At 48.8% G+C, this 24,861-nt stretch overlaps 1 protein-coding gene across 2 annotated transcripts; it reads left to right on the top strand.

Moving 5' to 3' along the window:
- The first annotated feature begins 448 nt into the window (after positions 1-448).
- GTF3C2 (general transcription factor IIIC subunit 2) lies at positions 449-24,150 on the top strand. 2 transcript variants are annotated; one of them, XM_062209149.1, is made up of 20 exons: positions 449-608; positions 6,259-6,411; positions 10,413-10,686; positions 10,849-11,170; positions 11,779-12,064; positions 14,336-14,430; positions 14,776-14,853; positions 14,993-15,091; positions 15,560-15,787; positions 15,957-16,068; positions 16,221-16,329; positions 17,961-17,986; positions 18,158-18,287; positions 20,558-20,702; positions 20,789-20,950; positions 21,113-21,200; positions 21,456-21,584; positions 21,853-22,005; positions 22,156-22,263; positions 22,478-24,150. In XM_062209149.1, exons 3-20 carry the CDS (start codon positions 10,437-10,439, stop codon positions 22,694-22,696), a joined length of 2,739 nt encoding a protein of 912 aa, XP_062065133.1. In that variant the 5' UTR covers positions 449-608; positions 6,259-6,411; positions 10,413-10,436; the 3' UTR covers positions 22,697-24,150. The 2 variants fall into 2 exon arrangements, with proteins under 2 accessions (XP_062065133.1, XP_062065132.1); XM_062209148.1 differs by lacking the exon at positions 6,259-6,411 and having other exon boundaries at positions 22,478-24,149.
- Positions 24,151-24,861: the final 711 nt, after the last annotated feature.

Below are 24,861 nucleotides of genomic sequence, written 5' to 3'. Positions count from 1 at the left end.
GCCGCACGCCTCGCCCCTGCACCGCAGGCCAGCTCTCAAGGGTGGCGTGGGACGGGGCGCTCGTGGAGGCGTTTCTCCTTTCGCGCCTTCCGTTTCTTGCCTTCCTCCCAAACCCCTTTTCATCTTCCTGCCCCCGGCCCGTCCCGGACTCCCGCGGGGGCAGGAGCCAGCGGCATCCTCTGGCGGCAGGCGGCGAGGGGTCGTCTCTGAGCCAGTCTTGGGCTCGGACAGCGCCGGGCTGCAGCCCGCCACAAGCCACGCACTCCGCACCGAAGGGCCCGGGCCCGGGCCCGGCGCCCGCACACCTGCGGAGCCGGCGAGGCCGCGCAGGCGTCCGCCTCGGCTTCGGGAACACTGCAATTCCCAGAAGGCGCCGCGCGGCCGGCCGCGGGCTGGGGGGGCGCCGCAGCTGGCGCGCGCTGCATGATGGACTACGGAGTCTGAGAGAAAACCTAGCCGGGCACGGACGCCCGACGGGGCTCACGTGTTTACCTTGTGCACGGGGTAGGGGGGCAATTGAAAAGCAGCTGCGGGCTTTCGTCATAAGACCGCGACCGAGCAGGCGGCGCCATCTTCGAACTTGGACTTCCGGAAGGACTTTGGCAAGGGTGAGTGTACCGCAGCGGGGTGTGCGGGGGCCCCCACGATTACTCGTCCCCTTCTTTTGCCGTAGCACTAAGATATTGGGAACCAGCTCCCGGCCCCGCTCTCCCGCCCTGCGCACAGCAGCGCGCCCTCGAGCCCTGCGCGCCTGCAGGAAACCATCACGCCCCCACCGCCTGCCTTCCCTTCGAGGCCGCCGTGTGCGTCCCCCCGCTCTGCAAGCCGCGGGGCTCGCCCTCCTCCCCAGCGCCGTGTCCGTTACGCGCCAGCCGGGGCCTCGGCCTCGGCGCGGCTGGCGCTCCGTCTCCCGGGCCCGGCCAGCCCCCGGTGCTCCTTAGTCTCGGGAAAGCCAGGGCTGGCCTCTAGCAGGCTGGTGGCCAGAGCTGCCCCACGGCCAGCCTTGGGGGAGGACAGGCGGCGGCCCCTACGATGGTGACGCGCCAATCTGCTCTTTCTGTCGCGAGCCAGCCTCTTCCTCCCCGAGGCGCCTCTAACCCCGGGGGTTGTGCCCCGCGCGCTGCAAGCCCATTGGCGCAGCCAAGGGCCAGTTATGTTTCCTGTCTCGTCCTTTTATTCCCGCGGCAGGTTGGCAGGCTGCTGGGGAAGCCGAGGTGGCGACTTCAGCTCCCCCGGAGGTAACTGGCTTTGTCGGAGGCGTGTAGCGAACGGCCAAACCTCTTGGCCACCCGCGGCCTATTGTTATGCACCTTTCAGTCGTTCTTAAGCTTTCGTCGCTGTTTTTGCCCTCCATATCCACTGTGTGGTTTAAATATCTATTTTCCGAGTTTAAAGGCATTACATCTCTAATACGGATGAAGCGTCGGTAACATGGGCTAGCTGTAGCTTTTATTAAGGTAAAAATAAAAAGCACAATTTGGCGTGGGTGTTTGGCCGTGGTTAGGATCGGCTTGGGATGCTCGCATCCTCGTCTGAGTGCCTGGTTTGAATCCCAGCTCCGCTTCCCATTTCAGCCTCCTGCTAATGTTCACCCAGGGAGGCAGCAGGTGGTGGCTCAACTACTTGAGTGCCTGCCATCCACGTAGGAAACTCAAGTTAAGTTCTAGGCTCCTCGCTCTGGCCTGACTCAGCCCCAGCTGTTCTCTCTCACCCTCCCTCCCTCTGGACTGCCCACCCTCCTTTCTTCCCTCACTTCCTCTCCTTTTCAAATAAAAAATAAAATAAATAAAAATACAATTAGTCAGATGAAAACGTTTATTTTTGTACCATTAGAATCACCTTCCAGAGGGGCGTATAGCCTAATGGCTAAGACGACCATGTTCCATAGCCCAATTCCTGGGTTCCATTCTGACTTCTGTGTCCTGCTGAAGCAGACCCTGGGAAGCAGTGGTGACAGCTCAAGTAGTTTTGTCCCTGCCACCTACATAGGAGACCTGGATTGAGCTCCCAGCTTCTGTACAGTCCAGGCCATTGCAGACATTTGAGGGATGTGAACCAGCAGATGAACCCAACTCACGCTCTCTCAAATACATTTTTAAAAATATCCTGCATGCCACCAGTATACCATAGGAACACTTTGGGAAACAGTTGAAGAAATAGTGAGCTTAAAGTATTCCACTGCTTTGGGGCAGATTAATTATTTCCTTGGTGGGGAGGTCAGGCTGGCAGGCTGGGTGCAGCAAGGAAACCAAACAGGTTGGGGTACAAATGGGAGATTTCTGTGAACTCGAGTATGAATTTACTAAGCCTCCCTTCCTGTACTGTGTGTCCAAAATGTGTAAAGTTGTAAATGGAAATTAACCACCCACCCTGCTGCTTGCCTTCCCAGAGAGGCAGATCCCTGGAGAGCTGTTAATGGTATTCGGGATTTAGTCATCCAGTCAGTAGATGTTAAGGGATAATGATTGCACCTGCATGCAGTAGTGGGTCAGATGGGTAAGATCCCTGACCTGTGAAACCGCCAGGGAAGGTAGATACTACATTAATAAATGCCGGTATCTCCGGACACCAACACTTCAGGTGAACTTAGGAGCTACATGTAATTTCGAAAACGAAAAAAAGTCAGTACAGGAGAATGAGAGACTTCTCAGTGGAGTGGGAAATATCTTTAAAGAACAATTTTAAGAATTTATTTAAGAGGCAGAAAGAGAGGTTTGACCACTGGCTCGCTTCCCAGATGCCTGCAAGTGGGTCAAAGCTAGGAGCCAGGATCTCAGTCCAGGTCTCCCACATGGTCGCTTGAACCATCACTGCTGCTTCCTGGGGTCTGTATTAAACAGGAAGCTGGAGTCAGAGTCGGGACTCTAACCCAGGTACTGTGTGTTGTGGAATGGAGGTCTTGTAACTGCTAGGCTAAATGCCCATTTGAATACCTTTTTTAAAAAAAATTTTTTTTTATTTGACGGGCAGATTTAGACAGAGAGAGACAGAGAGAAAGGTCTTCCTTCCATTGTTCACCCTCCAAATGGCCGCTATGGCTGGCGCGCTGTGCTGATCTGAAGCCAGGAGCCAGGTGCTTCCTCCTGGTCTGCCATGTGGGTGCAGGGCCCAAGCACTTGGGCCATCTTCCACTGCCTTTCCGGGCCACAGCAGAGAGCTGGACAGGAAGAGGAGCAATCGGGACAGAACCGGCGCCCCAACTGGGACTAGAACCCGGGGTGCCGGCACCGCGGAGGATTAGCCAAGTGAGCCGTGGCACCGGCCCCAATACCTTTTTAAGACAAACAGATGCTATGACGGAGAAGATTGAGAAATTTTACTCATAAAAATTTAAAAACTTCAGTTTAGTAAGAAACATTAACACAGAAGTGGATATAGAAAGAAAATATTTGCAACATGAATAGCAACTCCCACAGCTGAATACAGGGGAAAAATCCCTATAGAAATACAGTCAAATGGTAAGTACAGGTAGTTTAGAAGGGTATAGATGTCCAAATACAACATGCTAACTTCAATTATCTGAGGACAAAGCAGTTAAATATAGTAGGGCAGCATTCTCTTATCAGATTGGCAAAAATAAGGAAGATTGTCGTGGATGTGGTAAAAAGGACTGATGAATGGTTGGTGGGAGTATAAGCAGGTTTTCTTTCTGGTGAATTATTTGAGACGCAGGTGTTGAACCTAATGGTTAGGATGCCGTTTAGAACACCTATATCCCATATCAGAGTGCTGGGGTTCAAATCCTGGCTCCACTTCCAATTCCTGCTTCATGTTAAGGCATCCCAGGTTGGCAGCAGGTGATGGATCAAGTGGTTGAGTCCCTGCTACCCATGTGGGAGACCTGGATGGAATTCCCAACTTTGACCTGGCCTAACCCTCCCCTTGAGGGCAGTTGGATAGTGAACCAGTGGATGGGAGCTCTTTGTCCACCTCTCAAATAAAATCAGTTCTGAAAAGTGAAACCCTTTTAAATGTGTACCCTTCAACCAGTACGTTAATTCTACTTTCAGGTGATTATTCTAGAAAGATAATGCCTCGTTAATGAAGAGCTCTGTAGCAGAATGTTCATTGCGGCATTGTTTCCAATAGTGTTGTAATCCAAGTGTTCTTTAAATACAAAGTCTTGGGGCACCCACGAAGGTTCTCTTAACTGATCTCCATTTAACTAGCCCCCTGTTAAAGGACACTTCTCATTTCCTCTGTCTAGCATACAGATGCCCATGGTCTTGAAGCTTGTGAGGCGCTGTGGGTCTGCTCACTCTGCTCCATTAGTTCACTGCAGTGCTTACTGAGAGCTGTATTTGTCCTCATATTTTTAAAATCTCAGTTGGTTTGTCTTTATATAAATGTTGTGTGTATATATGTATTTAAATTACAAAGACATTGTAGTGTGAAAAAACCATTTGTTAAAACTGATTTGAAACATGGTAGATACACAGGATTTTGTTATGTTGCTATTTATGTTCTACCCATATTTATGAGTATTTTGTATCAACTAAATTTTTTTAAAAGCAGTTTTTAAAAAAGCAAACTAAGTTGAATATTTTTGGAAAGACAAAGAGGTGCATTTACAAAGAAGCTGCCAAATAGGTGAGACTAGGATAAGTGTAAAGGACTGAAGAAAATTTGTAAAATCTGGAAGGCTGCTACACTTGAGTTGCTTCTCAAGGAAAAGGAATGGTGGATAGTGTCGTGCTGTTGAGAGGGCTAATAACAGGGACTGAGAAGGAGCCATTGGCTTAATGACACAGTGGTTATTGATGATTTTAGCTTTGGTGATGAGTTGCAGGAAAGTATCCCAGTTGGGATGAAGCAGGGAAATTGAAGTATCAGGGGAAGACAGTTCTTTCAGAAGTTTGTGAGAGGAGAGAGAAAGTAGTTGGAGGGGGAACATGGGCTGAAAGGTGGTCGTGTGCATAAACATAGTCAAGTGCTGTTTGGGAGGAGCCAGTGGGGAAGAAAAGGACAATCAATGACTCTGGTTTCCTTAGGAGGTGGGGGGAGGGGGCCAGAACTCGTGGAGGGTTGGTCTGAGGGAGTGGATAAGGGTTCAATGCAGGAAGGGTCAGCTTACTTGACAAGTTGAAGTATTTCCCACCCAGTGGTTTTGGGTTTTGTTCAGAAGTCGGAATTGAAGTTATTGCAGAGAACCAGAGGGTCGGAGGTTGGAGGAGAGAGAGTATGTGAGAGCTGCCAGACAGAGTGGGCTTGCCAGTGGTCGGCAGTTCCATTGCGTCCGTGGGGAAGACACATGGCTGGACTCGTGCAGGGTTTGACGTCTGCCAGTCCTATGGAGCAAAACGACAAGAAGGAGAGTTCACAATACCAACAAAAGTCTGACTGAAATGGGGGAAGCTAAACCAGGTAGGGTTGGGCTGACGTGGGGAGAAGTTAGATCAAGGGGTAGTGGCTTCCATGCGGTTGATTGATGAGATACAGTCATTGAGCGGTGTAGCTAGTGTAGCTAGGACGGGGAGATTGTGAGATAGTAGAATGTCTCCGAGGCTTTGGCGGTCGAGAGGTTTGGGATGACGACAAGGTTCAGGTGTCCGTGAACTAAGCAGCAGTGGTGGTTTGGCTGACTGTTAGAAACGCCTAAGGAACAAGGTTTTTACAAGGAGGGAGACACTGTTGGTCTGGAAGTAGCATTGGAGACAGTTGAGAAGACACTGATCCCACTTTCACTGTGAGGTAAGTGGGATGTGAGAGAATGAGCAAGCTCCACTTGAGAGCTTAGAAAGCTAGAAATTGCATTTCCTGGAGGTGTTTTATTTTGATTTTTGGGGGGCCCAGGATTCTGAATATGATTTAGGTTTGCAAATCAAATGAGCTCTTGGAGAACTTGAATTTGGAATCAAGCTTAGTGAGGAGAGAGGCAGGTGAGGTAGGAGGCATGCATTCTGCTTGAGCAGATGGCGACAGTGTCTGGTTCTACGCTGGGAGCCAGAGAAGCGGCTTCTCCCCACAGTCAGGTCACTTTCCAGTTATTGCGGAGATGGCTTGTTTGTGGAGCTGTCAGCTGTGGCAGAGGCTGTTTAATTCAGTGGATGGCTTCCTGGCGTGGTATAGGAGAGGCCATCTGGTTCTGGCACCAGCAGCTGTAAAAGCAACAAGCAGTTGTCCCTGAACTGCTTCCACCCCGTGAGCCTCCCAGTGGTCGTGTGTGGGAGTTGTTTGAAACTTCCGTGTGCATCAGAGTCCCCTGAAGGGCTTCTTCAAACAGAGTGCTGGCCCCATGCAGCGTTTCTGATTCCATAGGTGTGGGGTAGGTGATGCGGTTGCTGCTTTTCTGGGACCACGCTTTGAGAACCACTGATCTGAGCTGTTTAATGGCCTGTAGTGAGCTCCTTTCTGCTTGAACTGGCTGGAGAGGATTCTGTTCTTTGCAACTCAACCTTGACCAGTATAGAGGTCAGTAATTACTTTATTCATATCTTCACTTGATTTGTCAGTGATTAAAGGAAGTTATTCTGTTTCTTGAAGATTTTGCTTTACGTGTTTTGAGGTTATGTTATGTGACATCTATAGGTTAGTAGCATTTCTAGCTTTTATGACTTGAACTTTTGTGCATAGTAAATTGCTCTATTTTTCTTCCATTTAATATTGTTCTCTGAATTCAACTTTAGTGAATTCAACCATCAAAACTCCTATTTTCTTTATGCTTATGTTTGTGTGTTTTAGGTATGTCTTTCAGCTTATTGAGTTCTTTCATTGATGTTTGTTAAGCAAATAGTTATTTGGCTTTTAAACTCAGTTTGAATGCTTATTTTTTTGATGCATGAGTTTATCTGATATGTTGCGATATATTTTGATTATCTTCTGTGATCTTTTTCCTTTTTTTATTGTTTCATTTATTTTAGATCCTTTATTGCTTTCTTTTTAAAAAATTCTCTGGTTCTTTTGACCTACTGAGTATTTTGGGTATAATACAGAATTCTCAGCTTTATTAAATTTCTGAATGATTAAAGTCTATATTTTCAGTTTATCAACTGTAGAAGCAAAATTAAAAAACCTTTTTTGTCTTAATCTTTTTACATTGTGAGACCTTAAGGATTTCAAGTTAGAATTCACTATATCCCTGGTTACCATGGAAGTCTAAACTCAAGTTTGCTTATTAAATGCCTATTGCCAGTTTCATACCACAGCTTCCCCACTAGGAAATTCTTCCTTCATATTGATTAATCTTTCTCTGTTAGGTTTTCAAGTGAGGTTTTTTTTGGGGAGGGGATGTTTTTGTGTGCGTGCTGTGCTCCCTAGAGGCTTGCTGGTTCAGAATGGCATCCTGCTGCCTTTGCATGACCGATCTCAGTTCAGCAGAGAATTCTCTCAGTCCTCTCCTTTTCTGCATCTTCTGCCTAAAAGTATTTATGAGGACTGAGGCTGGCGAATTTTTTTTCCCTTTGTAAGAGCTATGTTTCTTCAGCTGTGATATGTTTATTTCAATAATTTTTTTTGAAGGCAGAATGACAAAAGGAGAGACAGAGAAATCTTCCATCTGTTGGTTCCCTCCCCTAACAGTTAATAATAATAGAATAAATATAATAATAATAATAATAATAGCTAATGTCAGGAGCCAGGAACTCCATGTAGGTCTCCCATGTGGATGGCAAGGGCCCAAGCACTTGGGCCATTATCAGTTGCCTTCCCAGATGCATTAACAAAGAACTGGATCGGAAGTGGAGCAGCTAAGACTCTAGCTGGCTCCAATATGGAATGCGGATTGCAAGCAGCAGCCTAGCCTGCTACACCTTATTTTTTTTGAAAAAAAAAAAAATATTTATTTGAAAGATAAAGTTACAGAGAGAGGTAGAGACAGAGAGAGAGGTCTTCCATTCGCTGGTTCACTCCACAGATGGCCGCAATGGCTGGAGCTGCGCCAATCTGAAACCAGGAGCCAGGTGCTTCTTCCGGGTCTCCCATGTGGTGCAGGGACCCAAGGACTGGGGCCATCTTCTACTGCTTTCCCAGGCCATAGCAGAGAGCTGTAGGGGAAGAAGAGCAGCCGGGACTAGAACCGACACCCATATGGGATGCCTGCACTTCAGGCCAGGACTTTAACCTGCTGTGCCACAGCCAGCCCCTACACTTCCTTTTTTATTTCAAGAAATTTTTAAAAAATTTTATCATAGAAAGTTATCTTGTTAAATTTTTGAAGTTTTTTCCTTTGCCTAGTTTTTAGCTCTTTTCTTGAGGAACATCAGTTATTCATGTTAGTGCCCCATTTTCTCTTTCCCATCTGTCATCTTCTCATTAATCATTTTTCTCCCTTTGCAGTCTGATTTTAAATCTGTCCTTCGTGTCACTGCTGGTTTCCAGCAATGTCATTTCTATTTGTTGCTTCTCCTGTGGTTTTCATTTCTATGATTCTTTTACTCAGTTTCTTTCCTGTGACGGCCAGCTCATTTTTACCTTGCCGTTGTTTTATTTCCTCTTGATCTCTTCTGTTTTGGATTCCATAATCTCTTTTTTTGTTGGAAATTTTCTTATTTTCTGCAGCAGTTCTTTTTACCTTTCTATCTTTCTGTTGTCTCACATTCCATCCTTTTTGTTTATCATTGTGTTTGAATGGGGTAGTTTTTGTTTTTGTTTTTTTGACAGGCAGAGTGGACAGTGAGAGAGAGAGACAAAGGTCTTCCTTTGCCATTGGTTCACCCTGCAATGGCCGCTGCAGCCAGCGCACTGCGGCCGGCGCACCACGCTGATCCGATGGCAGGAGCCAGGTGCTTCTCCTGGTCTCCCATGGGGTGCAGGGCCCAAGCACTTAGGCCATCCTCCACTGCACTCCCGGGCCATAGCAGAGAGCTGGTCTGGAAGAGGGGCAACCGGGACAGAATCCGGTGCCCCGACCAGGACTAGAACCGGTGTGCCGGCGCCACAAGGTGGAGGATTAGCCTGTTGAGCCACGGCGGGATTACTACTTGCCAAAAAACAGTAGGGGCAGATTTTTGGTTCCCTCTGTTTACCTTGGCTCTATTATATTGTACCTTTAGCATATGAAGTTACAGTGTGTCCTCAGCACTTGAATTAGAAGATGGACTATTGTTAGAGTTTGTCATCTGTGTAGGGTAGCTTCCCTGAAGAGAGAAGGTAGCTGGGAATTTTACTTTTTTTTTTTTTTTTTTGACAGGCTGAGTGGATAGTGAGAGAGAGAGAGAGACAGAGAGAAAGGTCTTCCTTTTTGCCATTGGTTCACCCTCCAATGGCCGCTGCAGCCCGCACATCGTGCTGATCCGAAGGCAGGAGCCAGGTGCTTCTCCTGGTCTCCCATGCGGGTGCAGGGCCCAAGGACTTGGGCCATCCTCCACTGCCTTCCCGGGCCATAGCAGAGAGCTGGCCTGGAAGAGGGGCAACCGGGATAGAATCCGGCGCCCCAACCGGGACTAGAACCCAGTGTTCTGGCACCGCAAGGCGGAGGATTAGCCTGTTGAGCCACGGTGCCGGCCCACTTTGTATATTTCTAATGATATTTGTATTAGCACTCCTGTCCACTGAGGCTGCTGGGTCCATTTTCTCAGACTTACACAACCTATGGGCATTCCTTCCTGGGACTTGAACCATTTCTCCCCTTTGCCACAGACAAGCAGGATAATTTGGCCAAAAATCAGACCTCAGAATTTTGGCTTGATGATCAGTGTTTTATTTCTGTCAGTTTGGATACTTTGGTTCAAGTTGCACAGTGACCTTCTGAGTTTGGAGAAAAAATTTGAGACCATCATGTCCGTTCTTCAATGTAAAAAAGTTCTCTTGCTGTACTAAGACATTCCTTAATTTTCCCCTAGCCTGCCCACCTCCCCCATGCAGGTGAAAGGCTGAGTTTTATGGTCTTTAATCACTCTGTCCTTGGCTGGTATTCACGGATGGGTGTTAGCTCTAGGCAGCCCTCTTGTGTGTGGCCTCCATTTTCTAGTTTCTGTCAGCCGTTCTTTATAGTTTGTTTTAGGAAACTCACCCTCTCCTAGACGAATAATAACTTCTTTGTCTCTCTTTCTGGGGGTGGGAATGTGTGTGTTTCATTTTATTGGGTTTCAAGAAGAGGAGGTAAATTAGTGGCATTTGCTGCAGTATCCGTACAAGAAAATGTATGAGCATTGAGTTCAGCGATGTATATACAGCACTATAGTGCTCGCTCGGCACATGGTAAGCATTTAATAAATGACTTTGTGATTGTTTACTGTCTGTTGTCTGCTTTACCAGATGTGAGTTCCATGAGGACAGGGGTCTTACCTGCTTAACTGTCATACTAACCAGTTCCTAGAACTGTCTGACATAGAAGATGCTTGGTAATTACTATTGAATGAATGAATGATCATAGAACGTGGGTTTCTGTTGTGAGAGTGAGGGGAGAAAAGACGGGAAAACAGAAGAGAATCTGAGCTTCTACCTTCTATTCATTTGTATGTCTCTGTGTGCAGGGGCAGCCATATTGGGGGGTGCTGATGGATACCTGCGGGGTCGGCTGTGTTGCCCTGGGGGAGGCCGGCCCCGTGGGGAACATGACTGTGGTAGACTGTCCTGGACAAGAGGCGCTAAGCCAGCTTGATGTCAAGGCCTGTTCAGAAGCGACCAGCACGGAGGCTTCTCTAGAGATGTCACTGCCCACGCCTTTGTCTGGATGTGAGGGTTCTCCCGAAGAGATGGGGCTCCCTGCTGAGCAGGAAAGCCTCTGCAGCCTATCCGGACAGCCAGGTACGCACGTTGGTTTTCTCCCCTTTTATCTACCCGGGCTTAGCTTAAGATGAAAGGAGCAGGTTGAGCTCACAGGAACTTACAACCCTGGGTACAGTGTAATCTATTCCAGACAGGTTTGAGCTCTAGTCCCATCTCACAGACCCATATTCTTCTCTACAGATCTTTCTTCAGAGATGTCAAAGGTCTCAAAGCCTAGGGCCTCAAAGCCTGGCCGGAAGAAAGGTGGTAGGACACGAAAAGGCCCCAAAAGGCCCCAACTGCCTAACCCTCCACCAACCCCTCTGGCTCCTGGTCTGTTAGATCAATCCAACCCTCTACCCACCCCCATGCCTAAGAAACGAGGGCGAAAGTCCAAGGCAGAGCTGCTACTGCTGAAGTTGTCCAAAGGCCTAGAGCAGCCAGAGTCTCCACCTCCAAAGAGGCCCCCTGAGGACTTTGAGACCCCTTCTGGGGAACGACCCCGCCGAAGGGCTGCCCAAGTGTAAGGATTATGGGGCACAGCTTGGTGGAGGGGGGCTGGGGAGAAGGGACTGGTGGGGGACAGACACTGAAGAGGTGTGGAGACTGTGAGGCATCAGGTAAGCAGGGAGGGCGGTGTTTGGATGCCAGGTGGCTGGGACGATCCTTTGGTTCTCACCACAGCAGCTTGCTTTGTGTGTGCTGCCAACTCTGCTTATCTAAGGGGTTTCTTGCTGTACCTTGTGTCCCCTCACATGTTTTACAAACATCGCCAGGTCTTTGTGGGTATTCTGCCTCCTGGCATGTATCAGTAATTGCGTGCCCTTCCGTTCTTTCCCCTTGCCCTGTGTGTTCTGGACTGTGGTAGAGTGAAGAGTGCGTTGGACTTGGAGTCAAGACCTGGGTCCAGTTTCCACATTTGTTGTCTGAACTTTCCTGATTTCCACTTAACTTTCCTGGATTTCTTTTTCTTTTTCTTTTTCTTTATCTGTGAGAGGAGAGGGGGGAAATGAGGAGCTGGTTCGCAGAGTACTGGGAGGATCCAGTGAGATAAGAAGCAAACAAGTCTGGCAGAGTGGGCTCTCAGTTAGGTGTTGGCGAGTGCGGCTCTGACTCTGCCCTGTCCCGCAGGGCACTTCTGTATCTTCAGGAACTGGCTGAAGAGCTCTCGACAACCCTGCCGGCCCCAGTGACCTGTCCCGAGAACCCCAAGGTGGGCAGCCCCACTGCACCGAAGAAGAGCCCGCCACAGGCTGCCTGTCAAGGTGGAGAAGAGGCAGAGAGTGCCAGGCGGGATGAGGACTTTGTTCTCCAGGTTGCGGCTGAAGAGGAGGAAGAGAGTGAGGGCCCAAGTGAGAGCTCATCAGAACCCGAGCCCGTAGCGCCCCGAAGCGCCCCGAGAGGGCCTGCCTCAGCGGTAAGCTGAACGCACGAGAAAGTGAGCGGGGAAGGGAGACGCCGGGGCAGATAGCTTTGGCCGGGTAACTGTGGTAGCCAAAACAAGTGACCTAGGAAGGGGACAGTGACCGAACGGTTGAGAAAATATTGGGTAGGTTGCAGAGAGAGAGGTGTATTTGTTCGTATATTGACTGTTCTCTGGTAAGAAACAGAAGTGAGAGACCTGCTTCACAAGGCTTGTGGTGTCGTGAGCACTCCACGGGGAGTGAACCAAATGCAGTAGGCTGTAGGGAAAGGGGAGTTCGCTGCCCGGGCTTCACAGAGGCCTGCTGGCTTGCGGCTTGAAGGGTCAAGAGAAGTTTCCCAGAGCGGCAGCTTTCTCAGAAATCGATTGTGTCTGCAGCATCAGGCCTGGGTAGTGTAGAGGAGGTGGAACTAGACAGGATGAAAGAACTAAGGTTGGTAAGAGCCGACAAGAATCGCTTTTGTTTGTTTTTAAATCATGATACATACATAACATAAAGTATACTATTTTAACCATTTAAATAAATAATGTCCAATTCAGTGGCATTTAGTGCATATGCAATGTCATTCAACCATCACCACTATCCATTTGCAGAACTTTTTCATCATCCCAAAGAGAAACTCAAAGATTTTTTTTTTTTTTTAAGTAGAAAAATAGCCTGGGGGCCAGCATTGTGGCATAGCGGGGAAAGCTGCCACTGGTTGTGTCCTGGCTGCTCCACTTCTGATCCAGTTCCCTGCTAATAGCTTAGGAAAAACAGCAGAAAATGGCCCAAGAGTTTGGGCCCCTGCCACCCATGTGGGAGACCCAAATAAGGCTTTGGTCTGGCCCAGTCCCGTCCTCTGTATCCATTTGAAGAGTGAACCAGCAGATGGAAGAACGATCTCTCTCCTCTCTGTCTGTAACTTTGACTTTCAAATAAATAAAATCTTTAAAAAGGCAAAAAGAAGGGAGAGAAGGAGGGAGGGAGGGAAGGAGATAACATGATCAGTACATAAAATAGGTTGGACTACAGTTTGCAGTTAGAAGACAACTGCAGTGACCCTGGACCAAGCAGTGAAGGAAGAGAAGCTGGGGCAGACTGAAGAGCTGTGTAAGGGAATTAGTAGGGCTTGGAGTAGGGGGAAAGGAAGGAGTTGACTAGAAGTTTCCAGTTTAGATGGAAATCAGTAAAAAAGGTGGTAGCATGGTGCTCTGAGCTTGAAACATGGGGAAGTGGGAGGGGGCTGGTAGGCAGGGGAGATGCTGAATTCACTTCCTGATCTGGACGTGCCTCTAGGCCATGGGCCATCCTGCTGGAGACACCTGATTGCCAGTTGTATATATGGGACCAGGTCCTCACTTGCCTTAGGTACAACATCAAAGGGAGCACTGAAATGCAGTCATCCAGATAAGCGGTATTTCAAATATTCTTTAAAAAAAAAAAAGTTTGTTTGAAGGGGAGAGTGAGAAGGGGAAGAAGAAAGAGAAAGATATCTTCCATCTGTTGGTTCACTCCCCAAATGGCCAGGAGCCTGGAATTCCATCCAGGTCTCCCACGTGGATGCAGGGCCCAAGCACTTGGCCAGTCCTCCACTGCTTTCTCAGGCACATTAGCAGGGAGCTGGATCTGAGAGCAGAGCAGCCAGCACTCTAACTGGCACTCCGCTCCGGTGTGGGAAGCCAGCATCATAGGCAGCAGCTTAATTTGCCATGCTAAAATGCTGGCCCCTCGATGCAAAAATTTTTTTTTAAGGCAAAGTTAATGCAATAAATCCATGTTGAACACAATATCAAAATTTTAAAGGCTGGAACTTTGCTGATTTTTTTACTGATTGCCACTGGCTTGGCACAACACCATGTGGTTATAGTACTTGTAGAAAAGTTGAGACAGAGTCAAGTTTACATTTACTGAGATGTAAACTTGATAATCACACATGAAGATGGTAGTCTAACCCCTGGGCATGGTGTGAGTTACCAGGAGTGTATGTGGGAAGGTGAGACGCAAACAGGGCATAACACAGCAGACACATCAGAGGAGATAGAGCCTTGGAGAAGAGGTTGAAGAAGCAGGGAGAGACTTCCCCCACAGGACAGGCGTTCCAAGAAAAGCATGGAGAAATCATTGTAGTGGTCAAAACAGGATCTTTTAAAGATGCTGGTAGTCAGTGGTTGGAGGGCAGGTAATGCCAAGGAAAGTAAAAGCTGGGGAAGAAAGCTATCTTCTGGCACTGTTTCCAACCTAGAAAATCCTCTCCCTTACATTCTCTTCAATTTGATCCTCAGAAACAGAAACCACACTGCCGGGGAATGGCTCTCAATGGCTTACCCAATCACATCATGGCACCTGTGTGGAAATGCCTCCATCTCACCAAGGACCTGTGAGGCTGGGGACTGGGGGGCTGGGGGTAGAGGGGCGGTGGGGAAGCTCACAGACAGTCCAGAAGGGGGCATGGGAAAAAGAGACACACCCACAGGTGGGGCACAGTAGTGATGCTCATTGCTAAAAGACACTGCTCCAGAGGCTGGAGCTCTGGAGCTGTGTAGTTCAGATGAAATGAAATAAAAAGTCCATTGCACAGCTGCAGTAGCCACATTTCAGGTGCCTAGGGGCTTCTTGCAGCTAGCAGCGCACGTGCCTTTGCATCCTCGCAGAGGCTTGTATTGGGCAGCTCTGCTCTGGAATCTCTCCTCCGGCTCCACTGATGCCTCTTTTGGTTTTCCAGCCGAGAGCAGAAGCATTCCTACTGGGAGTTTGCTGAATGGATTCCTTTAGCCTGGAAGTGGCACTTGTTATCGGAGCTGTAAGTTGTAGCAACATTCCTGAAGGCGAGGAGGGGGTGACACTGGAGATGGAAGGGTCACAGAGGACTCTGGATGTATGGTAAGAATTCTGGGGTGGGTGAAGCTTCCAAATTCAAGCTGTTGTTTGCCTTCCACCAGTGAGGCAGCGCCCTACCTGCCCCAGGAGGAGAAGTCGCCTTTGTTTTCTGTACAACGGGAAGGGCTTCCTGAAGATGGCACACTCTATAGAATAAACAGGTGAAGATGCAACTCGGGCTTTGTTCTGATTCTCAGAAACAGGAAACAGCCCTGTCCTCCCACTGGTGCTGGTCCAGTTGGTTCCAAGGATGGGAGTCCTGGCTAGAGCTGATCAACCCTCTGATTTGTAGTGCTTGGTGCTGCCAGCCAGACGGAGGGAAACTGGGAAGACTTAGGGTGAAACCGGTTTACAACGTGGCATCTACTCCAGTGGAACTGGATGGATGAACCCTAGAGGGAATACTGCAGGAGGCCAGAATGAACAGCCCATCGTCTTTGAAGATGAGCTGGAGCTACACGGACTGGGAGGGGAAGGAGGAAGACTGTGGCCAAGGATGTTCTCATCTGCAGGCTGTTCTGGGTGCACCCTGGATGAATGCAGCTCACACCATCTCAGCTGGACTCCCATCCTGTCCTCATTACCTCATACTAACTCCTTTCCTCATCTCACCTTTGGCTTTCCTCTAGATTTAGCTCCATCACAGCACACCCAGAGCGCTGGGACGTGTCCTTCTTCACGGGCGGCCCACTCTGGGCTCTAGACTGGTGCCCTGTGCCAGAGGGGGCAGCAGCTTCGCAGTATGTGGCCCTTTTCTCCAGCCCAGACATGAATGAAACACACTCACTGAGCCAGATTCATTCAGGCCCTGGGCTGCTGCAGCTGTGGGGTCTTGGGACCTTGCAACAAGAAAGCTGGTAAGGTGGGGCTGGGACACTGCCATGGGTGGGTGGGGGAGGGAGAGGGCAGCATGGAGGCTGGGCAGGTTGGGGAGAAGGGCCCGGGCTAGGCTAAGACCTAGGAGCATGGCTCCAGCAGCACCAGGCCCCTCCCTACCCACTGTCCCCAAATGTGTTTTTCCCCTAGTCCTGGCAACAGGGCCCACTTTGTATATGGGATTGCTTGTGACCACGGCTGCATCTGGGACCTCAAGTTCTGCCCCAGTGGAGCATGGGAGCTTCCAAGCACTCCTCGGAAGGTACTCAGTTGAATGTGGGATGGCCTTAGGACTTGGAGACAGGACAGAGAAGTCTTGGGAGCGCTCTGGAGTTGGAGGAAGGGAGGTTTTCAGGGACCTTAGCCTCAGACCTGCAAGCAGCAAGCGTCAGCCTAGCTCTGTCTCCCCTCCAGGCTCCTCTCCTCCCCCGGCTGGGTCTCCTGGCTCTTGCCTGCTCAGATGGGAAGGTGCTGCTGTTCAGTCTACCCCATCCTGAGGCCCTGCTGGCACAGCAACCTCCAGGTGAGTAGCAGAGCAAGGAGAAAAGGAACTGTGGTAGCAGTGGCCAGAGCTAGGAGTGCCTGTCCATCATAGCAAAAGTCCTCTGGCTCAGTCACTCCCCTCCATCCCCCATTGTGTGACCTCATGCTTTTGCTCTTGGGTTGTCATTTTTTTTTTTTTTTTTAAGATTTATTTATTTTACTTGAAAGTCACAGTTACACAGAGAGAGAGAGGTCTTCCATCCGCTGGTTCACTCCCCAATTGGCCTCAGTGGTCGGAGCTGCGCCAGTCCGGAGCCAGGAGCTTCCAGGTCTCCCACACAGGTGCAGGGGCCCAAAGACTTGGGCCATCTTCTACTGCTTTCCCAGACCATAGCAGAGAGCTGGATCAGAAGTGGAGCATCCAGGTCTCGAACCAGCGCACATATGGGATGGCGGCACTGCAGGTGGTGGTTTACCCGCTATGCCACAGCGCGGCCAGCCCTGGGCTGTCTGTTTTGCAGTCTTATAACTGCACTCCTTTAGTGCATTGCGCCTCCCCCCGATTTGAGAGACAGAGAAACTAAGAGCTCCCATCTGCTAGTTCACTTCCCAAATGCCTTCAGCAGCCCTTGGCTGGGGCCAAAGCTAGGAACATAATCTAGATCTCCTTTGTGGGTGATAGGAACACAGCTACTTGAACCATTCGTTAGCTGCTGCCTCCTCCAGTGTGTGTTGGCAGGAAGCTGGAGTCAAACAGAACCAAGAGACTGAAACCCAGGTGTTCAGATACGGGATGCAAGTGTCCCAGCTGGTGGCTTTTATGCCCACCATTCCCCATTCTTCCATATTCTCAAGCCTTTTCCCTTCCTGTGCCAGCGTTAATTGGCTCTGTAAAAAGCTGCTCAGGGCTGAAGCTGACACAGGGCCAATCCCCCTGCCTCACCATCTGGCTGTCCTGTGCTCACCACCACACGTACACAGATGCAAACATCCTGTTTCCTGTGCACAGAGAATCAGAGCTGATGATGAGCAAGAAGAGGAAGGGGTCAGGGACAGTGGTTCCTATGTGTAGAATTTATCTGTTCTTGGCAACACTGAGTACTAGAAGAAAAGGGCACCCGGGTTTGAGCTGTGCAGGGAAGTCCTGCACTTGGTGTCCTGATGTGGGAGTGGGTAGAGGAGGGGACAGGAAGGGAACACAGTAAGTACAGATGAGTCCTCCTGGAAGCTTTGCTGTGAAGAGCAACAAATGTGCAAGGTGCCTGGAGTGAATAAGGCCAGTGGAAGCTCTATGTTCGTTTGGATAGGATACAGGGCGTTTCTGTGGGAATATGGGAATGACCCAGGAGGGGAGGGAGCAAGTAGATAATGTAGGAGGAAAGAGGGCTAGCTGAACGAGCAAAGGTCTGGAGAGGGTGAGAGATGAGAAGGGAGCAGAGTGGAGGCATTAAACCATTCTGATAGGAGGAGAGAGACTCAGGAGTAGCAGAGGGAAAGAAGGTGGGGACAGAGAGAAATAGATCACAGAGTCGATTGTGGGAAGACGAGGACTTGCTCAAAGGTTAGGGAAGATAATTATCCAGAGGGCAGAGTCTGAACTAAGAGCAAGGCCTGATCAGGAGCTCAGTCCTCTGGACCCTAGCATCAGCTTCTGCTCTTCTTCCCTCACAGATGTAATGAAGCCCACCATCTATAAGGTGAGTGAGGAACCTGCTGTCTGAGGCTCCAACTTCTGAGAGCCCCACCTTACTGATTCCACAGTGAGTCTCCTGGTACTTCTGAAAAACGCCCCGTCCTGCTGGGTTAAACATGGCTTTGAGCTTTGTTGTAGACTGTAGATATTCCTAACCTCTTCTTCTGTTCTGCAGGTGCAGTGTGTGGCAACCCTTCAGGTGGGGTCTATGCAAGCTACGGACCCCTCTGAGTGTGGTCAGTGCCTTAGCCTGGCCTGGATGCCTACCAGGCCCCACCATCACCTGGCTGCTGGCTATTATAATGGTAAAAACAAAATGAAACAAGACAAAAGGGGCCACTGCTCTTTGCAGATATGCTTGGTTTTTGGTTATTGTTTTTCACTTCACTGTTGTGCCTTTTATATAGTTGTAAACATTCAAGCAATGTCAAAACATACAAAGAATGAAATGTCACTATAATTTCTCTGATTGAAAATATAAAAGTAGACAAACAATTTCATGCAGTTCTCTGTATATGCTAAGATGAAAAGATTGAAGGAAAGAATTTATAAAAATGGGATTATGCTTTATAAGCTACTTTAAATGAAAAGATATTAATTTAATTATACTTTAATTAAAGACAAAGAAAAAACACTAAGGTCAAACTGAAAAAATTAGCTAAACACCTAATAAATGTTGCTTTACCACTAGTATTCCTTAAATATGATTTCTTAAGATTAAAAAGGAAAAAAATACCATGATGCAGTGGAGTTATGAGGTGGTGGTGGTTTTTAAATGGCAGTCTTAGACTCTGTGCCCGGAAGATAAGGAGATTCGCTCTCTTGCACTTCTTTCTGTATCTTCCCTCTCTCCATCTGCTGTTTTGCTTTGGGTGGTACTATTCTTACTTTAAGGAGCATGATACCTGATACTGTTCCTAGTTATTTAATGATTGTCTCTACCAGTCTTCTTATCTCAATCTCTTCCTCATTTGTTGAATTATTTATATTGCTTAGCTGTCAGTACATTTTTTTTTCAAGAGAGGCAAATCGGTACTATACTCCCTGGGTTTTATGTATAAAAGAGGGTAAGCTACAAGTAACTTTCCCACCTATTTAAGATTTTTATTGTTAATTTGCCCTTTATTTTTATCTGTTATACAAGGATGCTTCAAAATGTTCATGGGAAATGGAATTAAAAAATTTAGGGACAGGTGTTGTGGCACAGTGGGTTAGACCACTGCCTGGGACATGCCGACCCCGTATCAGTGCTGTTTTGAGTTCTGGTACTTCCACTTCTGATCCAGCTTCCTGCTGCTGCATTCTGGGAGGCAGCCAGTTGGTGGCTCAAGTGCTTGAGCCCCTTCTGTCCACTGGGGAGATCTGGATGTAGTTCCGGGCTCCTGGCTTCATATTGGTCTACCCCCAGCTGTTGTGGGTATTTGCAGAGTGAACCAGCAGGTGGAAGATATCTTCTCTCTTGTTTTACCTTTCAAATAAATAAATATTTCTTTAAAAAATTGTTTATTTTGGTGCAAAAAAATTTGAAATACAAGAAGAGGAGGGGTTTAAAGTTCATGGAACCATGTATTATAAAAAAAACTATGCATGAATTTCAAAAATTCAAAAAATTCTGCACCAAAATAAACTTACCTTTTAACCCCATTTTCTTTTTTTTTTTTTTTAATCTTTAAAAGATTTATTTATGTATTTGAAAGAGTTACAAAGAGTGAAAGAGAGGGAAATGATGGAATCACTCCCCCAGTGGCCTCAACGGCCAAGGGAAGCTAGGAGCCAGGAAATTCTGGTCTGCCACATGGGTGCAGGGGCCCAAGGACTTGGGCCGTTTTCTGCTGCTTTCCCAGGTGCATTAGCAGGGAGCTGGATCAGAAGCAGAGCAGGCCGGCGCCGTGGCTTAACAGGCTAATCCTCCGCCTTGCGGCACCAGCACACTGGGTTCTAGTCCCGGTTGGGGCGCCGGATTCTATCCCGGTTGTCCCTTTTCCAGGCCAGCTCTCTGCTATGGCCCGGGAAGGCAGTGGAGGATGGCCCATGCACCCGCATGGGAGACCAGGAGAAGCGCCTGGCTCCTGGCTTCGGATCAGCACGATGCGCCGGCCGTTGGAGGGTGAACCAACGGCAAAAAGGAAGACCTTTCTCTCTGTCTGTCTCTCTCACTATCCACTCTGCCTGTCAAAAAAAGAGAAGCAGAGCAGATGGGACTTGAACCAGTACCCATAAGGGATACCAATTTCAGCAGTAGATTTACCTGGTACACCACAATGCTGGCCCCAGGGTTTATGCTTTTAAAAAGTCCCTTACTTTGATTTAATAGGGAGTAGAGGCTACTGTGTACATTTAACCTATTGCTTCAATTGCAAACTAAGCCATTACTTTTTTATTGATGGAAATTGGGACTAAAATGTCAGATTGAGCCTTTAAACCATGGAGGTAGTATTGGGTAGCTAACTGTGATTCCCCATAATATTTCAGATCTGAGGGTAGAAAATGGTCCTAGGGCCCATAGAAAGAAATAAGAACAAAGAAGAGAGAACCTGTCTGCCTTTAACGCCTACACATTCTGTCCCTACTTCAGGCATGGTCGTTTTCTGGAACCTTCCCACTAACTCACCCCTGCAGCGGATACGGCTCCCAGATGGCTCCTTAAAGCTCTACCCTTTCCAGTGTTTCTTAGCCCATGACCAGGCTGTGCGTACCCTTCAATGGTGCAAAGCCAACAGGTATACAGTAGAAGGGCTGTGGAGGGGAAGACTGGAACAGGCTGACTCTTCCATATTTGTTCATGTTTGATCTCCCATCTTTTCAGCCATTTTCTAGTCTCTGCAGGGAGTGACCGCAAAATTAAATTCTGGGACCTTCGACGACCGTATGAGCCAATAAACTCTATCAAGCGCTTCTTGAGTACAGAGCTGGCCTGGCTGCTCCCCTACAATGGTGTCACTGTGGCTCAGGACAACTGCTATGCCTCGTACGGCAAGATGGAGATAGGAGTTCTAGGGATAGGCCCTCAAGGGGTTGGGGTGCAGCATGGGTTGGATTATTGGGGGGAAGGGGAGATCAAGGTAGTTCACTGGGGTAGTTTGAGTTCTGCAAGGAACTAGGGAGAAGAAATGTTGTATTTCTTTTCCAGTTATGGACTCTGTGGAATCCATTATATTGATGCTGGTTACCTTGGTTTCAAGGCCTACTTCACTGCTCCTCGAAAAGGCACTGTCTGGGTGAGCTTCTCTCTCTTCTGTGGTCATTACACAGGAAAATGGCTCATTCTCTCACTAGTGATGGTCAGCAAAAGGCAGTAGTTATAGGTAGAAAGAAGAGAAAATAGGTATGTGGTAACTGTAGCATCAGGGATACGGGGTTTGTATGATAAACGCATTTTTTGTTTGTGTGTCTCCCCTCAGATTACGCAGTCATTACCAGTTCACAGAATTGAATACGTATACAAATGAATGAATGCTGTTTCTCCTTATTAGAGTCTTTCAGGATCCGACTGGCTTGGGACAATAGCCGCAGGAGATATATCTGGGGAACTCATTGCAGCTATTTTGCCTGATATGGCACTGAACCCAATAAATGTCAAGCGACCTGTAGAGCGAAGATTTGTACGTATATCAACAGCCACCAGCAGCACCAACTCTCGCATCGTAATCTGCATGTCCTCCTAACCCCTCCTGGCAGCATGTAAATGAGCACTAGGTCTCCCAGCCCTGTTATTATCCCTTAGCAAAGACCTGTGTGTAATCTTCCTGCCCTACTGCAACTGAACAGATATTGAAACATACCACTTTCTTGGCACCACAACAGTTTAATCTCTTTGCTCTTATTCTGTCTCCAGTATTATAGAACCTAATGTCCTGATCTCCTTTCTAGCCTATTTATAAAGCAGATCTGATGCCGTATCAGGACAGTCCTGAAGACCAAGACCACTCCTCTGCCACATCTGGGGTCCCCAATCCTCCCAAGGCTCGAACTTATGCAGAAACTGTCACCCATCACTACTTACTCTTTCAAGATACAGATTTGGTAAGTTGAAGCCAGGAGAATGGGTGTGGTATTAGAAAAGGTGGAAAATCTAGTCCTCGTAGAGTAGGGAGTCCTGAGGAGTCCCAGCACAAAGACGCAGAACTAAAGAGCTGCTCGCTTCCTCTTTTCTGCTGCACTGCCCCCTGCCAGGGTTCCTTCCACAATCTGCTCCATAGAGAACCAATGCTGCGCATGCAGGTGGGAGAGGGACACTCTCAGCTCTGCCTGGATAGGCTGCAGCTCGAGGCCATTCATAAGGTAAGAGCCTTGTCTCAACTTCACTTCCCCCCAACTCGCGTCTGTGATAGAGTGAAGCAGCTCTGGCAACGGCTTCCTCATCACTGGCTTCCTTTTCCTACCTCTCTCACCTGCTCATGGTCCTGACCTTTTGATTGTGACCCATTTCTTTGCTCATACTGCGGACTTGCCCCACCACGAGGCATTTCTCTCTTGTTTTCTGTTTTCTTCACAGGTACGTTTCAGCCCAAACCTGGACTCCTATGGATGGCTGGTTTCTGGGGGGCAGTCAGGGCTGGTTCGGATCCATTTTGTCCGTGGACTCACCTCCCCGCTGGGCCACCGTCTGCAGCTTGAAAGTCGAGCCCACTTCAGTGCTATGTTCCAACCAACCTCCCCACCTAAAGGGCCTGGCTTCCCTCCAGCCAGCCATCGCCTTCTGCCTGGTCCCTAGTGTTGGTCCAGCAGGAATGAAGTCTGCCAAGAACAAATGGCCCCCATGCACAGAGCCATAGGAACTGGGGCCTTCCTGGACGGTGATGCTGCCAGGCCTGACCTTTAGGCCTGCCTCCCCAGGACTCCTTAGATCTCTCTCCTTCCACAGACTTCTTTAGTCACAGCCCGCTGTGGGCAAGGGGACTGCTCTCCCACAAGGCGCCTCAGCCTAAAACTATGGCTCACAAGAAACACTCAGGCCTGACCTAGGCTTGGGAGTCAGATTGCTCATATTGAGCATATTGTGAAGTAGGTAAAGCTAAGTAAAGGTACTGGGTGTTTTTGAGACCACTTGTGAGTGGTGTTTGGAGAACTGGAAAGGGTATCCACATGAAGGCTCCTGCTGGGCTATAATCCAGGATCCATTGTCACTGCCTTCCCAGACATCCTCTTTAGCTTAACCAACGGGCCCAAGAGGGTGACAGTCACTTATGGGACTGAAGCTGCTTCTAGCACCTTTAACCGAGGCCCGCCACCAACAGCCGGCCAGGAGATTGGCGGCTCAGCTCTTGCTCCTGCGTAGGAATCCCCTCCCAGCCACTAGTCATCTGGCCCTAGCTGGGCACTCCCAGACAGTCATGTTTTTAAAATCTTCCTTTCTATCAAGTCAAAGAGCAAACCTCTTAATTTTACTCATGGGTGTTAGAAAACCTAGCCATTCTTCCTTGTAATTGCCCTTTTAAGTATTTAACAATAGCTATCATGTGTTTCCCAAGTCTTTTCTTCTCTAGATTAAATATCTTCAGTTACTACAACCATTCTTTTACACGTCATTTTTTTTTTTTTTTTTTTTTTAATTTGAGAGGCACAGAGAGGGAGAATGTCCACTCCTCAGATGCCCTCAATTACCAGGGCCAAAGCCAGGAGTTGGGAATGCAGGTCTCCTGTGTTGGTGGCAGGAACCCAATTATTTGAGCCATCCTCATTGCCTCCCAGGATCTACATTAGCCGGAAGCTAGAGTCAGGAATGGAACGCCCAGTACTCTGATGTGGGATGCAAGTGTCTTAACTGCTCGGCCAAGTGCCCACTCCATGCACATTGTGATTTTTGATCCTTGTGATATTGCCTCATAGACCTACAGTGGGATGAGGCACTCAAGTGACTACAATACTGCCTCAGCAAGGGTAGGCCCCAGTAACGAGAAACAGGCAAACTGTAGTCTTGGAACACAGGGGGTACGGGCTGGGATCTGGAGGGCAGTAGAAAACCTCAGGAAATAGGAAAAATAGGCAGCCAACTCCCATCAGGGAGAGGGGAGTGTAGCTGGACATGAAAACCTCTGGCAGCCTAGAGGGGTGTTGGGCAGGATTCTGGGAAGAGCTTTTTGCTGCTCTAGGGAATTTATCATGTCAAAATCTCCTTTAAGAAGGGGGGAATCAAGTAGTCCGGTCTCCTGTGCGGAAGAGGAAACCTTGGTCCCTAAGCAGCACAGGGAACGTAACGCATGGCCACGAAAGGAGCCGAGGGTTGCGCTGCCGCTGTCGCCCGCTCTGGTCGGCCGCTGCCTTTGGAGCTGCGAGGGCAGTCCTCACGGCCCAGCCGCTCTGCTCCTTCTCCACAGCCACGGTGCACACTGACTGTGGAGACCGGCCGCGGGTCCCAGCCTCCCTGCTCCTGCTGCTGGAGCTCAGCCCGGGTCTGCGCGTCCAGAAGAAACCCCCCGGGTGGCGCTTTCTGATGGTGCTCCTTACCGCAGACTTTCCCCCAGGCTGCGGTCTTCCAGCCCTCTCTGCAACAACGGCCATTTCACCTTGTGCCGCTGCTCACTGTCCCTCCAGGAACATCCTCTGCTAAAGCCTGCTCATCCTTTAGGATCCCCGTTCAGATTCCACCGTCACCAGGGAGCCTCCCAGATTTCTCCCTCCCCCCGGGTTCCCCAAGGAGGAAGGAAGGGGAAAGGAGGCACACGGTGTCGAGCACTGTTTCAGGCACTTCGTGTGTTAATCTAGGCAGGTGTTGTTTTTACTTCAGAGATTCTGAGGGTGAACACGTCAGGTCATCAGGAACTAGTGGTGGGATTCGAGCCTGCCGGTCTGCCTTCAGAACACAGCTTTCCAACCAGCCGCAAGCGTGGGCTGTTAGTAAATTCACTTTTTGGAATGGTGTTTCACAGATAGGAGCCT

This window comes from Lepus europaeus, chromosome 13, assembly GCF_033115175.1.
Source record: "Lepus europaeus isolate LE1 chromosome 13, mLepTim1.pri, whole genome shotgun sequence".
In the NCBI taxonomy this organism is placed as follows: domain Eukaryota; kingdom Metazoa; phylum Chordata; class Mammalia; order Lagomorpha; family Leporidae; genus Lepus; species Lepus europaeus.
The sequence above is the reverse complement of the archived record's forward strand: the minus strand, read 5'-3'. Positions and strand labels throughout refer to the sequence as shown.

What these genes read in the sequence shown, in the direction of transcription:
- GTF3C2 (XM_062209149.1), top strand. Translation starts at nt 10,437, where the DNA reads ATGGATACCTGCGGGGTCGGCTGTGTTGCCCTGGGGGAGGCCGGCCCC. An exon ending in CTCCATCTCACCAAGGACCT is followed by an intron (nt 14,431 to 14,775) that starts GTGAGGCTGGGG and finishes TTGGTTTTCCAG; the next exon opens with CCGAGAGCAGAAGCATTCCT. An exon ending in GACCTGTAGAGCGAAGATTT is followed by an intron (nt 21,585 to 21,852) that starts GTACGTATATCA and finishes TCTCCTTTCTAG; the next exon opens with CCTATTTATAAAGCAGATCT.